The following is an 18,043-nucleotide window of genomic DNA, read 5'->3' as shown; positions in this document are numbered from 1 at the left end:
CACAGTAGTAGCACAAGCCATTCCGGCGTCTATGAATTTTCCGCTCATTTCTAGTCAGGATTCTATCACATTGCATTAAATCAGGTGTCTGTTCAGACAACACCATGAGGGAATTTGCGGTTTTTCTATCACATTGCACCGAATTAGGTGTCTGTTCAGACAACACCATGAGGGAATTTGCGGTTTTGCGCTCCCGCAACCGCCGGTCAATTTGAATAGCCAGTGCCATAGTATCATTCAGACCTGTGGGAATGGGAAAACCCACCATAACATTCTTAATGGCTTCAGAAAGGCCATTTCTAAAATTAGCGGCCAGTGCACACTCGTTCCAATGTGTCAGCACGGACCATTTCCGAAATTTTTGGCAATACACTTCAGCCTCGTCCTGCCCCTGAGACATAGCCAGCAAGGCCTTTTCTGCCTGAATCTCAAGATTGGGTTCCTCATAAAGTAAACCGAGTGCCAGAAAAAACGCATCAAGATCAGCCAATGCCGGATCTCCTGGCGCCAGCGAAAAAGCCCAATCCTGAGGGTCGCCCCGTAAGAACGAAATAACAATTTTTACTTGCTGAGCAGAATCTCCAGATGAACAGGGTCTCAGGGACAAAAACAATTTACAATTATTCACGAAATTCCTAAACTTAAACCTGTCTCCGGAAAATAGTTCAGGAATCGGTATTTTAGGTTCTGACCTAGGATTTCTGATAACATAGTCTTGTATGCCCTGCACACGAGTAGCCAGCTGGTCCACACTTGTAATCAAGGTCTGGACATTCATGTCTGCAGCAAGCATAGCCACTCTGAGGTAAAGGGGAAGAAGAAAAAAAAACAAAAAAAAAAAACAAACTCAGAATCTTCTTTCTTATAATCCCTCTTCTGCAATGCATTAAACATTTAATACTGGCCTGGCAAACTGTTATGACCCCAATGGCGAGGGTCTCAGAGGAACGTGGAAGTCTGCAGAATACAAAAATCCAGCTCATAGGGCAGTGGTAACTGGGTTGACCATATATCTACTCCTAACGCCAACACTAGAAGTAGCTGGGGATCATTCCTACGTTGATTCTAGATGACACGCGCCAGCCGGAGAATCTAGCTACCCCTAGTAGAGGAAAACAAAGACCTTTCTTGCCTCCAGAGAAGGGGACCCCAAAGCTGGATAGAAGCCCCCCACAAATAATGACGGTGAGGTAAGAGGAAATGACAAACACAGAAATGAATCAGGTTTAGCACAGAGAGGCCCGCTTACTGATAGCAGAATAAAGAAAGGTAACTTATATGGTCAACAAAAACCCTATCAAAATCCACATTGGAAATTCAAGAACCCCCGAACCGTCTAACGGTCCGGGAGGAGAACACCAGCTCCCTAGAGCTTCCAGCAAAGGTCAGGATATAGATTTGGAACAAGCTGGACAAAAATACAAAACCAAAACAAATAGCAAAAAGCAAAAGGCAGACTTAGCTGATATAACTGGAACCAGGATCAGTAGACAAGAGCACAGCAGACTAGCTCTGATAACTACGTTGCCAGGCATTGAACTGAAGGTCCAGGGAGCTTATATAGCAACACCCCTAACTAACGACCCAGGTGCGGATAAAAGGAATGACAGAAAAACCAGAGTCAAAAAACTAGTAACCACTAGAGGGAGCAAAAAGCAAATTCACAACAGGCCTCTCTTTGCTAAATACCTAGCTCATTCTTGTGTTTGTCTTTTCCTCTTACCTCACCGTTATTATTTGTGGGGGGCTTCTATCCTACTTTTTGGGTATTTCCTCTGGAGGCAAGAAAGGTCTTTCTTTTCCCTTCTAGGGGTAGTTAGCTCTCCGGCTGGCGCGAGACGTCTAGGATCACGTAGGAACGTTCCCCGGCTGCTGGTAGTTGTGGTGCTAGGATTAGTTATATGGTCAGCCCAGTTACCACTGCCCTATGAGCTGGTTTTCTGTATTTACAGACTTAGCATTATTCCTGAGACCCTCTGCCATTGGGGTCATAACAGACATCCATTAATCTCAAAATTTAGACAGTCGAGGCGTGTGTGGTGCTGCACAACTATACAATGGCTAAAGAGCGACCCAACATTGAACTTGATGAACCTGTTTGTAACCCATTGCCAGATTACCATCATCACCCTCTCAGGACAACAGTTGAAGTTGTCCAAATGAGGGATACATTTGCGCCCTACTTTGTTTCTGAGAGTGGACCTCTGTCCTGGCAAGATGACATGGTTTAGTGTTCTTGTAATGTTATGCACCTGCAATTATTAAAAATTATTTTAATATTTGCTGACAATATAACACCTCTAGTAAAACACTTGTTCCAAGGGCCTTCTATATTACCAAAAAAAATTTAAAAGTTTAAGTTAGGTGATCACTGGTTCACAACTACATTTTTTATATAATCCACTCGCTGTATCATGCAGATTGCATGATACAGGAATTGGACTATAACCAAATTGGGTTATATAACCCATGCTTTACACTACACCTGTACTCTCTGAGGTCAGTGCTATGGTAGGAGACATTGGATTAGCTTAATCGTGCCTTCAGTCTGCATTTCTATATATTAATGCAGACTGAAGAGAAGGAGCTAAGCCACCTCATATCTTTAGTCACCTGCCCGTGTGTCAGAACTAGTGCACTCAGGATTCAGAAAAAACTGCATCCTGAGTTCACTAGTTCTCAGGTGAGCATTGTTGACCCTTGACCTTTTTTGCAGTATCTATATACTGTATATCTTTTGAGGATTTTCAGTCCTCTTTGTGTTTTTGCAAACTCATAGCTCCATTACACACACAAGAAGCAAAGCTGCAGTGTAAAGCAAATAAAGAAGAGAAGCAGTAGATTGTGTGTCATGGAGCTATGAGGTGGCAAAACCACAGTGTGTGTACACGGCGGCATGTGTGTTGACGGTGACGAAAGAGACAAAGATCAAGCAGTGATTGGGGAAAACACCACAAATTTATTTACAAAAAAAATAAATAAATAACTTCTACGAGCCAATGAGGGGGAAATGATATGGACCTTGGTGTTGTGGAGCTGGGAGGATTGGCTACGGGTGGATGATAAAGGGGTTCCAGGGGAAGGGGTAACTAAACTTGTGGGGTCTGGTAGGTAAAGGATGGAAGTAGACACATTAGGAGTGGAAGCATGGGACGGGAGAGACACATTGGAAGGGAGAGAAAAACTGGACAACACAGACACATTGGGAGGTGAGGGTGGAGGTAGTATGACACTTCTGCTGCCTTTAGTCCTTTCTGGACAGTTTTATGATACATCCTTCTTTTTTTGTGTCTTCTTGGGAGAGTGGGAGTGGTGGGGTCAACAGGGCTTGTATGAAGTGGACCCGGCCTGGTGGTGGCGGTGGACAGCCGTGCATATTCTTCAGGCGGCCTATGGGTGGTGGACAGCCATACAGGTTCTTCAGGCCGCCTAGTGGTGGTGGCGGTGGGCAGCCGTGCAGGATCATTAGGCGGCCTACTGATGGTGGTGGTCAGACGTGCAGGAGCAGGTCTCGCCATGGTGGTGGTGGAGTGGATTTTAGCAGCACCTGGCATGGCGGTGTAGTGGTGTGTGGCAGGACTGGGCATGGTGGTTGCCGTACAGTGGTGTGCAGCAGAACTCGGTATTAAAGTTAAGTGTGTAATTGGTGGCACAGGTGGAAATACCACCTGTGGCTGGTGGAAGTACCGAGTCTGCTACATAGCCTTGAACATAAGCAGCATTGCAGGCCTGTATCACGTTGAGCTGGAGTTCAGGCATAAGGTGTTCCGACATGCCCTACTCTATCTTATTAAAAAAAATGGTGTGCTGGTCTCTGGAGGTCGGCTTCCAGAAGGTTAAGGCGTTGGTTGACATCCTGGAAAAAGTGTGTTAATATGGGTCAGACCACTTTCCAGTCTATCTCCCAGCGCCTTCGAACCATTCTAGAAGACCAAGCTCAAGTGAATAAACTCGGGCATGAGTGACCTGTCCGAGACCTTCTGCAGCTGGCGGGAAGAGCCCAATAAAAAAAAGGAGGCAGAGAACTGGGATAAGGGAACACCTGAAGGACCAGCTGCCTGTTCTCCAGCCTGTGATGCTGGCCCACTTGCTGCTTTGCTGGTGGATGGCTGGGACTGGTCCGTGGCAGTTCGATGAAGGACCGCTTCAGAGGACAATCCAAGTTCGATGGTGCTGCTACAGGTTCTGTCAAAAGTAAAACATTACTACACAAAAATAACAATTGTAAAAGCGCCAACTCCTGTGGAATAGAAAAATTCATATTAGTGAATACAACACAATGGAATACAACACAAAAATACTTACTTTCTCTGAGCAAGGACAGGCCTCAGGAAAGCCAGCTGCAGGTGGTATTTGTATTTCCCGATCCTTGCTGCAGCACCACTGCAAACTTGGATCTCCTATCCCAGGTCCTTGTTGAAGCGATCCTTCATCGAAAGCTAACAGGTTTTGACTTTGATCACTGTGAATAGGGAAAAAAAAAAAAGTTTAACAATGCACTTTAGGCCGGGATCACACAACCATGTGTGATGCGAAAACCTTCCAGGAGTTTCTCGCATCACACACAGTTGTGTGATCCCGGCCTTCAGGTTCACTGCCACATCAGACCACACTGCAATACTTACGAAAAGCCTTTCTGACTTGTGATGTGGCGTTGTCCCAGTCATCCATCAGCGCTTGGGCCACCTCATTCCTTAGCCGCCGAATCATCACAACTTCTGAGTGCTGCTGCTCCCAGGTGTCCCACAACACAACTCGCTCCTGCACCAGGGTGATGAGGTCGTTGTCATAAAAATCCTCCTCCTGTTGTGGGACCTAGAAATTAAAAAAAAGACATTAATGTTGAAAAGATAAAACACTTAAAACAAAAACAGTCAAAAAAAAAAAATCAAGAGTCCCAAAAACAGTCAAGAATAAAAAGTCAAGAATACTTACACGCCGTCTTACCACTGGAGCTTGGGCCTGAGTCTGCTGCTCCTGCTCATCTGCACTGGAAGGGTTCTGTAAAAATAAAAATATTTTGCCACATGTGTATAGTGACAGTGAATACTTACCAATCAGCAGCAAATGTACGCACTTCAGTCTCCTGTCCACTCTGTGAGCTCTGATCTTCAGTGGAGGACATGATGAGGAATGCTGCAAGAGAGACAGAAATGATTAAAGACGGCAGGGAGAAAAACAGACAGGCAGACATATAGCTTGTATACTTACATTTTGATAGAGTCTTTCAAACTTGATGCTGCAATGCTTGTATCGCTTCCAGAGTCTTGAGAGTAATGGACTTCCACTGCCCACACTTTCTTTAATAAGGTTTGTTTGGGGGGTGGCTAAAAACAAGTTCCTAGACATGCTTACTCATAAGAACACATGCGTACGCAAACGCAAGAGAATGCAAGTCCTTGCGTACGCATGCGTTCTCATAGACTGTAATGCGTTTATTTGACGCACTCCTTCTGCAAGCGTCCGCATGCGTATGGCGGCAGAAATTTGCCGCCACAAAAATTCTAACATGGTGCGTTAGCCGTGCACAGCCGCACACCGCGAAGATATGCATGCGTAAGGAAACACGGGCGAATACATGCAAACGCATGCACCTACGTCTACAATGTAAAAGATAGGAAATCAAGACGCATGTGGATGTATGCGTCCAAAACGCTGCGGACACAATCACAAATGTGAAACCAGCCTATGATCAGCTCTAATCCTGCCATCTCCACCGTTCTCATTACACAAGTATAAAACATATAATACTGTTGGATGAAACAAGACTGAGCACAAGACCTTCACAGCCGTCTACACATCATAGGGGAGATCTCCTGACACCTTCTCTCCATCTACCTGATGGTCCTGAGGAGCATCGGGATCTTCTTGCTTGCAGTCTTGTGGAAGAAGAGGATGGGGACATCTCTCTGGTGATTTCGTCTTACTGGATAGATCTGGAAGAAACACATACAGGGACTGAATTCATTCTTTACATACAGATAATTATACTTAGTGTGTATTTAGTCCTGTCTATTACCTGGTGATGTGAGGGGCTGGGGAACCTCCATCATGACATCCTTGTACAGATCTTTGTGTCCTTTTAAATACTCCCACTCCTCCATGGAGAAATAGACGGCAACATCCTGACACCTTATAGGAACCTGACACATACAATGATACCGTCATTTGCCCAATTTCTTCATAGCATTACTGTATAATGTCCCAGCATTCCCAGCAGTGTCACCTCTCCAGTCAGCAGCTCAATCATCTTGTAGGTGAGTTCTAGGATCTTCTGGTCATTGATGGCCTCATATATCAGGGGGCGAGGTTGAGGCCCTGTGATTGGGCTCAGGGGTCTTCCCCATCCCTCAGACACAGGGTCCTGACAGCGCTCACTAGAGGTCTTCTTCACTACTGTGTAATCCTGGTTATGGAGAGACATATTAATAAATCTCACTACAGACATTTCCAGAGTCCTCACCTCTCCAGTTCTGTCCATCTGTTATTCCCATAGATAAGAATGATGTAATGTGACATCATCAGAATCTCTCACCTCTCCAGTAAGCCGGAAGAGGATCTCTAGGGTGAGGTGTAATATCCTCTCCGCCATCTTGTCTCTGTCCATATCCATCTTTGATGGGAAAATCAGGAAAATTCTCTTACACAGAAGATCTTCACTTACAGGATCTGATATTTTAGGGACCTGAATAGAAAGACGATGAGCCAATGTAACATCATAAGAAATTCTATATAATAATACAATTACTGGAGATAATAAGGGAAACATATCAGGAGATGTTGTATTCTCTTGTCTTATATGGACTGGTACATAAGTTGAATTAATCTTCCATAACGACAATTCTCATCTCATTTACCGACCCTGGAATCGGCATTAGTAATACTGCAGGAGATTTTCATTACACGGGACAAGAGAAATAACTACTTCATGATGAGGACGACATCTTCATCTTCTACTACGGCTCTAGAAACATATTTGGCCAGAGTCCATCACTGACTCCATCACCACCGGCCTCTATATGAATGTTTCCAGTCTTCCCTGGACTGTAATGTTATATCATGTTAGATCTCATGTCTGATTCACACACAGAAGTTTGAGACTTTTATAAAAGCTTGTTTGTAAGAACAACAAGACGGGAATTATTTGATGCCAATGTCTCCATGTACAGTGGGGTTTTTTTTCTGGAAATGATTTTTTTTAGGGCATTTTGACGTAGGCTTCCATATATTATACGAAAAAAAAAAACCAAGTGTTAAAATGTTAGAAAATAAAATTGATGATGGAGGTACTATAGGAATATTATACTGTATGTGGGTGTATGGCGGTACTGGAAGAAGTTTTTTTGTTGAAATAAAATATTTTTGTGTGTTTTTTTCTTTTAGCTTATTGGATAAGTAATGCATGTGTCTGATAAGCACCTCTCTACTACTAACCCTTGGGCTTGGTGTCAGCTTACAATATACAGCTGACATCAACCCCCAAAAATATTACTCCAATTGCTAATGTGGCAGGGCAATGGGAAATAGCCAGGCAAAGTGCCAGGGCTGGTATTTTTAGGCTGGGAAGGGGCCAATATCTACAGACTTTAACAGCCTGGTAATATCAGCTCCCAGCTGTTTGCTTTACTTTGGCTGGATATCAAAAAATAGAATTAGTCTTGCTGCTAATTCGGTTTCTAGGAAGCTTCCACGACAGCAGTATTGGAGGATGTCTCACCACCCTAATGGGGGACAGGAAACACAAAGAGGTTAAATCCCCTCCCCTTCTTGCAACCACCAATGTTTTTCTGGACACACTAGCATGAATAGTTACTATCAAAGTGCAGGCATCATCCAATAAGATCAGATAGGGAGGAAAATTGGTGCTGTCGTGGAAGATTCCTAGAAACCGAATTACAGGAAGACTAATTCTATTTTCTCTAGTCACCTTCTACAACAGCAGCATCGGAGGAATACCAACAACTAATTTCTTATGGAGGGACTACAGCATGCAGAACTTGTCTGCCGAATGTTAAATCTCTATTAAAATCTAGTCTGTAGTGTCTGATAAACGTATGGACAGAAGACCATGTGGCAGATCTGCACAGTAGATGTGTCCCCTCTCTCTACCCACGCTGCTGATATTGAGCATGTAAAATGAGCCTTCAGTAATGCAGGAGGAGATAAATTCTGTGATGAGCATGGTAGATAGCTTGATTGATCCAATTGGTGATCGTATTCTTAGCCGCCTTCTTGCCCTTATTCCGTCCTGAGGGCTGAATGAATAAGTTTCGGTCAATCCTCCAACCTTCGGTTTGCTGGAGGTAGTTGAGAACCACCCTACGAACATCGAGGGTGTGAACGGCCTCTTCTTTTATATTAGAAGGATTTGGTGAGAAGGAGGGTAGCACAATATCCTGACCTCTATGAAAGTCTGAGACTACCTTAGGTATAAAGGAGGGATCTAAGCGGAGGATAATGCTATCTGCAGTAACTTATGTAGGGCTCTTGCATTGATAGAGCCTGCAGCTCTCCTACATGTCTAGCGGAAGTAATTGCTACCAGAAAGACAGTTTTAAGGGTAAGGTTTTTAAAATGCATAGATGATAAAGGTTCATATGAATCTCTGCTTAAACTGTTAAGCAACAGATATAAATTCCAAGGGGGGAATACGGCTACAAAGTCTAGGCCGGATTATAGCTGCTGAGGTCATGAAACGCTTTATCCAGCGATTACTAGCCAAGTTCTGGTCAAAGAAAAAGCTAAGAGCTGACACCTGCACCTTCAGGGTACTGGGTGTAAGACCTAGATCAAGCCCCTCTTGAAGAAAATCCAAAATCTGAGCAATGTTAGGATGAAAGGGATCAGGAATATTCGGAGAACACCAGGATGAGAATTTCTTCCAAATCTTGGTCACTGGCTTCCTACTCTTCAGGAGAGTTTGTAACACTTCATCTGAAAGCCCTTTAGCTCTTAGGATTCTGGCTTTAGTAGCCAGGCCGTAAGGTTTAACCCGTGAAGGTACGGATGCAGCAGGGGACCCTGGTGAAGGAGGTTGCCTTTCTGGGATAGAAGTAGTGGACCTTCCTGGGCCATGTCCATCAAAGCGCTGTACCAACCCCTTCCCTGACACATGGGAGCGATTAGAATCGTGGTGACTTAATCAGACCATATCTTCAGTAACATCCTTGCTAGAATCGGGATCGGTGGGAAGGTATAAGACAGTTTGAACCTCCAAGGGTGAGAAAAGGTGTTTATTCCCAATGCCCCATCAGCGGGATTCAGGGAGAACAAAGTCTTCACCTTCGCATTCTGGCCATTGGCAAATAGATCCACATCCGTAATCCCCCATCTTATCACAAGGGATAGAAAGATTGCTAGGTCGAGGCACCACTCCCCCAGATGGATGTCTTTTCTGCTGAGGAAGTCCACCTGAATATTGGTGGACCCCTTCAGATAGACTACTGAAATGGACAGAAGGCTTCTCTGCCCAGGAAAAAATTCTTGCAGCAACTGATTTCAATTTGACGTACTTCATGCCTCCCTGGTGACGGAGGTAGGCCACTGTGGTCATATTGTCGGAATAAACACGTACATGATGACCTTGGATAAGGGCAGATGCGGCTCCTCTACCACCTTCAGCTATCTGAGGTTTGAGGATCTGGATCTGATGTCTGGGGACCATAAACCCTGGAAGTGAGTTTTCTCTACCACAGCGCCCCAGCCGCTCTGACTGGCGACTGAAGTGAGTATCTTCAGAGGAAGCTTATCCCAGCTGACCCCCTCTGCAGGTTCAGGTAGTTTAGCCACCATGCAAGGGAAGACTTCACATGACCGGAAGGGGAACTCTCCTGGTCAGAGAATTCTGATGCCTGTCCCAAGACGAGAGAACATGAGTCTGGAGGACTTGTGTATGGGCTTGAGCCCAGGATACTGCCTGGATGCATGATGTCAGCGATCCCAGAATAGATATTGAGTCCCTCAGGGTAAGAGCCCTCTGGTCTCTGAACTTGGAGATCCTCTAAAAAAGATCGAGTTGACGATCTCTGGGCAAGAAGGTTGCTCTTTTTTCTGAACCCAGGAGGATTCCCAGGAATTTCTTCCTTGGTGAAGGATGAAGATCTGACTTCTCCAGATTTGGAATCCAGCCTAGGGATTCCAGGATTTCCAAGATCTTTGCCACATCTAGATTTAGACGAGGAAATAGATGGTGCGACGTTGAGGAAGTCGTCTAAATACGGAATGATGCAAATCCCCTGATGACGAACGAAGATTACTGATTCTGTCATAATCTTGGTGAATACCCGCGGTGCTGATGAAATGCTGAACGGGAGGACAATGAATTGGTAATGGCAGACGTGGTGATCATGGGAAACTGCATATCTGAGGAACCTCTGATCATCTGGGTGGATTGGCACATGGTAATAGGCATCCTTCAGATCTATTGTAGCCATTACCCAATCCTGTCCAAAGAGTGGGATTGCTGATTTGATCGATTCCACCTTGAACCGTCTGTATATGATCACTTGATTCAGGGGTTTCAGATTGACGATAATTAGTGATGGGCGAGCACTAAAAAAAAAACGGTTGCTCGTTGCTCGGGTCGAGCAAATTAGAATACTTGGGTACTCGACCCGAGCAACGAGCCCAATGTAAGTCTATGGGAAACCAGAGCATTTTTACCGCGATCCCCCCCAGGGGTCCTTTTAAGGTCTAAAAATGTCTGAAATGATGATGGAAACACTACTCAAATGACACGGGAACATCATGGGGATCACCCCTGGAAGCATCTCTGACTCCTAGGTCACAGCTGTAAGCAATGTTGTCAGAGTTTCACGCCATTTTAACAGGTGCACCAAAAAACATACAAAAACGAGACCAAAATGAATTTTGCTGGGAAATATGTTAAGGTACATCCTTTCCAGGGTAATGACTTGTATATAAGGCAAAATATTTATCCCCAGACCAAAATGTTCCTCCACCCCTCGGGCTATGTTCACATGTAGCGTTTTTTATGCATTTTTCAACTTTGACATTGCTTTCAACCAATACAAATGCATTCACTGGGAAATGTCATTGTAACATTTAACCACCCTAGCTGGCCATGTGGTGTGTGACACATAAGGAGACACATCTTGATTCATTTATGAAGGAGGGACTCTTAAAGTTGCAAATCCTATTTTTATGGGGGCATCAGGCAGCATTAATATTCTTAAACAGCCATTATTAAACAGTGGGTCTCCTATGTTATTGCCTATGCAGTGAGTGGCCTGGCTGCCAAGAATTACGACGCAACCCAATACCCCTTTCATGAGAGGTACAGGAGTGCTTCCTGAAAAAATGTTGCATTGAATGCAAGGCCTGCCCTGCTACCAAGTCATATGCACCCCAAGAAACCTTTGAACCCAGGTACTGGATGGCCACACGAAAACCCACTTCACATTCTTCAGTTGGAATTGCCATACAGTTTCCTTATGCATTGAATGCAAGGGCCACCTTGACCCAAATTTGCACAGACCCCATTTTTAAAAATTTTTCATTGGGATCATAGACATCCTTGCCAAAAAATTGACTGGCTGTAGCAGCACGGAACACGTTAACCCTGGTGATCTAGTGGCGGAAAATGATGAGACGTGGAGGAAGGAATCATTAAAAACTAGGCCAAATTTAAAGGAGTGGGTTTCCTAGACTTGTAATGTCCATACAGTAAGTGCATGGGCTGACAAACATTTCCCCATTGGGGGCACATTTAAAAAAAAAAATTATGGGGATCATAGACCACTTTGCCAAAAAATTGACTGGCTGCAGCAGCACGGAACACTTTAAACCTGGTAATCTAGTGGCGGTGGATGATGAGATGTGGAGGAAGGCCTCATTAAAAACTAGGCGCAATTTAAAGGAGTGGGTCTCGCTGTTTTCATTCAGTGGTGTACAGAAGACTTGCCCAATCAAGACCTTGTTCATTTTTATAAGAGTCAGCCTGTCAGCATTTTCAGTTGACAGGTGGATGCACTTATCAGTTATAATTCCACCAGAGGAAATAAAAACCCACTCTGACAGAACGCTAGCAGCAGGGCAGGCCAGGACCTCCAAGGTGTAGAGAGCCAGTTCATGCCACTTGTCCAGCTTGGATACCCAATAATTAAAAGGCACAGAGGAATCACAGAGGACATTTGTATGATCAGCAAGGTACTCCCTCAGCATCTTCCCAAACATTGCACTTCTTGTGACAGCACCCCTTGCCTCTGTGCCGCCGTGATTGGAGGGTCTGAGAAAACTGTCCCAGAACTTTGCCATTGTTCCTCTGCCTGTGCTGGATTGTACTTCTGTCTCTCTCGTTTTACTCCTTGGTTGTACAACAAACTGACGTCTGCTGCCAGCGTTCTCATTTGGGAATTTTTTTTGTAATTCAGCTACAAGGGCCCTATGTACTATTTTAGTACACCTGTCTGCCTCTGGAAGAAGAGATTGAAAGTTTTCCTTGTAGCGTGGGCCTATAAGTGTCACCAACTAGTTAGGAGTGTCTCTGAAAATTTTAATAATGCGAGGGTCACGGGATATGCAGCGCAACATAAAGTCAGCCATGTGTGCCAGACTGCTAACAGGCAAGACTTCCTTGTCCTCACCACAAGGATGACTGACCATGCTGTCCTCCTCCTCCTCCCTGTCCTCAGGCCATCCATGCTGAACAGACGGTATGACAGCTGTGCTTGTAGTACTGTCTATAGCACATGAAAGTAGCTCCTGTTCCTCCTCCTCGTCTACCAATCCACGTTGGGACGACATGAGGCTGGGCTGTGTGTAATCACCCTGTATGGTTCCTTGCTCCATGTCCTCGTGCTCCGCCTGCAATGCATCCTCCGAGGATCTCCTACCTCCTCCTCCCTGAAGGCCCCGGATCCAAAATGGCCACGGGGGGCCTTCCGGGTCCTGCAGGGAGGTGGCTTGCAAGCGCCTGCAAGACGCACCGGACTATATGACGCACCCAGGTTTTAGAGGTGGAAAATAGGGAAAAAAATATTTGAAGCAAAAAAGTGGTAAAATATTTAATAACATACTATTATATGTAGTGTAATTATATAGAATAGTATGTTATTATGTTGGAAGCTGTGGGTAGAATATGGTGCTGTGGGACCAGTGTGGTGTCTGTAAAGTACTATATGAAGATGCTGGAGGGTGAGTATAAGAATGAGGCACAGGGCTTATATTTAAAGCACCACTGCAGCACTGAAAAATAACACTGGGGTGCTGCTTTAAGAACCCATGGGAGAACTATAACTCCCAGCCTGTCCTGCAGATCCTATGGCATGCTGGGAGTTATAGTTCACCACAGGAGAGGCAGAGTGCTTTATTGTGTGCTGTAGTGACTAACCTTTTAATTGTGGCAGCCAGCCACTGTGGTGAGGTGAAAAGCTGGAGCATCCTATGACTGCACACACAGAGTCCTCCCTCTTGTTGCCTTTCCACAGCACAGGTCATAAGGGGAAGCTTGCAGATTCTAGTGGGTGTCTGAAGGACCTGTGATGATGTCAAGAAGAGGGCGGGCTCTGTGCTGTCATGTGATGCTCCAGCCCGCCCACTTCATGACATCACACAGGTCCTTATGCACTTGGCATCCAGCACAGCCGGGCAGGCAGAAGCTGTGCTGTCAGGTATGCAGCTGTCTCTTCGGGCCCCTGCTGCCGCCTCCTCCACTCCACACACAGTTCTCCCCAGCTGCTGCAGGAATCCAGCGCTGGGGAAACCATGTGTGTCCACTGCTTAAGTGAAGAAATATTCATGTGCTGCTCCCGGCGCACTGCTCAGCTGACATGTGGGCGGGGAAGCGGCTAATGAATATTCCCTGCACTTTAATCATAGGGACCTGTGGTTTCCCCAGCTGATTCCTGCAGCCGGGCGGGACATTTTTCTGCCTCCTGCGTGGGGTACCAGTGCGATCCCAATCACTGTCGCCCTCTCTCCATGTTACATCCGTACCATAAGACGCACCCACACTTTCCTCCCAAATTTGGAGGCAAAAAAGTGCGTCTTATGGTCGGAAAAATACAGTAATATTTATATAAGTTATGCTTTTGACACTTTTGTCATTGATTTGACTGTTTGTGTTGTAATGGAAATGTGATACTGGAAATGTTTTTTCAACTGTTTTGCATTGCACGTTTGATGAGAAACTTTTAATGGAACGTGCCCCCTGAGTGTCAGCCGTCACACCTGAGCGAGTAAAACCCCTACACTACATATATTCCATGCTCATTCCCCACCTATAAAGCTCAGGGAATATAATATACACCTGTTTATATGGGATATGTGGTCATTCCTCTATTATCTACATATATTCCATGTTCATTCCCCACCTATAAAGCTCAGGGAATATAATATACACCTGTTTATATGGGATATGTGGTCATTCCACTATTATTTTGTCAGGACTCTGGATTTCCTGTTTCATTTGTGGTACTTTTCGCCCTTTTCCAAGATGGCTTCTGCTCATGTGATCTGCCTTCCCTGTCTTTATAACCCTGGTTCACATCCAACTCTCTGCTTGTGTATTCTGCTAGTATTCCAGGCTTGTGCTACAAGAGACTTTCCTCTTCAGATTCTCCGGCTCCGCCTCCTCAGCAAACCTGCTCAGTTCTCAGTGGTCTTGTGCTGCAAGCTGTTTTTGCCTGAGTCTATCTGCAACCTTGTCCTGCCTGCTAGGACACGTAAGATCTGCCTGCTACAGCCAATCTAGTTTGGTATCCGCTGCCAGTTTGTCTGTTTCTGGACTCAAAGCTCTGCACTGCTTCTGGACACTTTTCTAATGACTGCCTAACCTAGTATGAACTGTGTCTGATTATCTCTTCACCACAGAGGGTGCTACACCCATCAGACTTTGCCCGCAGCAGGGCTGCAATGAACTACTCCTAAGGCTTCTTTCATACTTCAGTTGTTTGGCGTCAGTCACTTCCGACATAGTGACGGATCGACGGATCCGTCACAATTGTTGAGAAAACGGTTCTAACGGATCCGTTTTTTTGACGGATCCGTTACTTGGGGGTTGTCTGGGAAAAGTATCTACTTTTTGGAGCATGCGCAATTGAAAAAGCGGATTGGGGCGACGGATCCGCCGAAATGGAATGGCGGACGCGACGGATCCGCCGCGAACCGTCATTTCGGCGTTGACAAAAAACGTTTCAATGTCCGTCTATGTCTAGACAACGTCCGCCAAATTTCGACGGATCCGTCGCATGACGGATGGAACGGACGACCATCCGTCACAATCCGTCGCTAATGCAAGTCTATGGGAAAATAGCTGATCCGTCAAAAAAATGACGGATCCGTTATTTGAGGTAAATGGCGGTTTTAGACTGACGCCAAACAACTGAAGTGTGAAAGAGGCCTAAGAAGGACCTCGTTTGCTTTTTACTTGAACTGTTGGGCACATGCTGCAACCACGTTTGTGCACATTAACACTGACTCTGCTTGCAGCAGAGCTGCTAAGGCACTACTCCTGATTTCATCTTGTTTGCGGTGTTTGGACTTGCTCTCACCTTGCACCTGAGTTTTTTGAATAATACAGACTTTACAGTGCACTTTGGTTTTGTTGCCTTATTTGTCTCAAGCCAAGAGATTACTGAGTGTACCACTATAATCGTTACATATTTATTGTGAGTGGTTGACACGCTTAGCAGCTCCCCAAGGTAGATGCAGGCACACGTGTGGTTAAATTCTCTAGAAAATTGCAAAAATTGGCAGTAGTCTTGTTTACAGATTAAAATTGGACTGTTCAATACTGTGGCTTAAAGTGTTTTTTTTTCTTCCTAACTGAAGGGTAAATTGACTAGATCAATGGATGATTGACAGGTTATAGTTTCTCTCAGCAACTATTTTTCTGGAATAATCTGGTTCAGGTATATGATGACCCCGTCACATGACCGGGGGGCCCACAGTGTCTGAACAGCCCGGGGCCCTGGCTACCCTTAATCCACCCCTGGTCACTGATGTCATGCATGAGGGGAGATATGTGTCACAAAGGCTTTCCTGCGTAATGCAAAAGCCATAAGGGTTTTCACAAGCATAACATGTGCTTAGAGCAATCATGGGCCTGGCTTTTATGTTGGGTAGGTCAGAGATGGACGGGACGCCTACCCACCATATGTCCACCTCCAGGGTGTGGCTGAAGGGAGCTATATGCCCTGCCAGTTTTTTTTCCCTCTGTCTATGTGTGTGGAGGAAAGCAAACAACCTGATGCGGGAGCCGCAGTATGTGTTACCCAGAGGACCTGGGCAGGACGGTATATGAACTGTTTATTTTCATTTGAGCCAGGTAGGTTGTTTTACTGCTACCATTTTGTTTTTTTTTGGTTTATGATGCAATAAACCACTGAGAGACTTTAACCACACGTGTGCCTGCGTCTACCTAGAGGAGCTGCTAAGCGTGTCAACCACTCACAATAAATAATAGAGGAATGAACATAGATCCCATATAAACAGGTGTATATTATATTCCCTGAGCTTGATAGGTGGGGAATGAACATGGAATATATGTAGATAATAGAGGAATGATCACATATCCCATATAAACAGGTGTATATTATATTCCCTGAGCTTTATAGGTGGGGAATGAACATGGAGTATATGTAGATAATAGAGGAATGATCACATATCCCATATAAACAGGTGTATATTATATTCCCTGAGCTTTATAGGTGGGGAATGAACATGGAATATATGTAGATAATAGAGGAATGAACACATATCCCATATAAACAGGTGTATATAAATAACTAAAGCAATTGTTACCATCCACCTCTTGTGTCTCCCCTTTTCCTCATAGTTTGTAAGCTTGCGAGCAGGGCCCTCATTCCTCCTGGTATCTGTTTTGAACTGTGATTTCTGTTATGCTGTAATGTCTATTGTCTCTACAAGTCCCCTCTATAAGTTGTAAAGCACTGCGGAATATGTTGGCACTATATAAATAAAAATTATTATTATTATAGTGCTTTGGAACAAAGCACTATACTGTTATTCCACCGTGGTAAACTTCTTATTATAGTGCTTTGGAACAAAGCACTATACTGTTATTCCACCGTGGTAAACTTCTTCTTATTCTTATTATTCAGTCCGCACGTAATGCGGCCCGAACCGCTTCACTCACAGACTCCAGTGAGGTGTCATTTCGAAGCCAGCGTTCCTGAGAGGTGTGCTAAGTATTTTTCGTGCCGATCGGATTTGTAGTTTTTGCGCAATTTGTGTTTGAAAAAAGTCTTTCAATGCGTTTCAATAGGGAAATTGTCCCATACGTTTATAATGGGCTGGTTTCTGAGGCAATTTCTAAAAATAACTGCCACCTGGCTGATTAGCTCATTGATATGCGCAGTCAGACACAGTTACTATGCCAACGCCTATGAAGTCTACATCAGCTCACCAGGTCACAAGTTTTGTCAGATAATATCAGCTCTTAAAGTGACAGTACAGCACAATTCCAAACCACTATCTGTAGTCTTATGATTATTAGACTGTGGCCCGATTCTAACTCATCGGGTATTCTAGAATATGTATGTCCACGAAGTATATTGCACAGCCACGCAGTATACAGTGCAGAGCCGCGCAGTACACAGCGCAGAGCCGCGCAGTACACAGCGCAGAGCCGCGCAGTACACAGCGCAGAGCCGCGCAGTACACAGCGCAGAGCCGCGCAGTACACAGCGCAGAGCCGCGCAGTACACAGCGCAGAGCCGCGCAGTACACAGCGCAGAGCCGCGCAGTACACAGCGCAGAGCCGCGCAGTACACAGCGCAGAGCCGCGCAGTACAAAGCGCAGAGTCGCGCAGTATAAAGCGCAGAGCCGCGCAGTACACAGCGCAGAGCCGCGCAGTACACAGAGCAGAGCCGCGCAGTATACAGCGCAGAGCCGCGCAGTACACAGCGCAGAGCCGCGCAGTACACAGCGCAGAGCCGCGCAGTACACAGCGCAGAGCCGCGCAGTACACAGCGCAGAGCCGCGCAGTACAAAGCGCAGAGTCGCGCAGTACAAAGCGCAGAGCCGCGCAGTACACAGCGCAGAGCCGCGCAGTACACA

General features: G+C 45.3%; 4 protein-coding genes across 4 annotated transcripts in view; all 4 read right to left on the bottom strand.

Moving 5' to 3' along the window:
• Positions 1 to 7,934, bottom strand: part of LOC143766644 (uncharacterized) — a 60,999-nt gene extending 53,065 nt beyond the window's left edge. The window contains 4 exon segments of the mRNA XM_077254456.1: positions 5,839 to 5,936; positions 6,020 to 6,143; positions 6,227 to 6,406; positions 6,536 to 7,934. Coding sequence (XP_077110571.1) covers positions 5,839 to 5,936; positions 6,020 to 6,143; positions 6,227 to 6,406; positions 6,536 to 6,769 — 636 coding nt within the window. The 5' untranslated portion in view covers positions 6,770 to 7,934.
• Positions 1 to 18,043, bottom strand: part of LOC143766657 (uncharacterized) — a 1,190,188-nt gene that overhangs the window by 320,459 nt on the left and 851,686 nt on the right. The window lies entirely within an intron of this gene.
• LOC143766661 (uncharacterized) overlaps positions 1 to 18,043 on the bottom strand; it is a 447,161-nt gene that overhangs the window by 410,772 nt on the left and 18,346 nt on the right. The window lies entirely within an intron of this gene.
• Positions 1 to 18,043, bottom strand: part of LOC143768242 (uncharacterized) — a 688,323-nt gene that overhangs the window by 659,110 nt on the left and 11,170 nt on the right. The window lies entirely within an intron of this gene.

The sequence above is a fragment of the Ranitomeya variabilis genome, chromosome 4, assembly GCF_051348905.1.
Source record: "Ranitomeya variabilis isolate aRanVar5 chromosome 4, aRanVar5.hap1, whole genome shotgun sequence".
Classification (NCBI taxonomy): Eukaryota; Metazoa; Chordata; class Amphibia; order Anura; family Dendrobatidae; genus Ranitomeya; species Ranitomeya variabilis.
The sequence above is the reverse complement of the archived record's forward strand: the minus strand, read 5'-3'. Positions and strand labels throughout refer to the sequence as shown.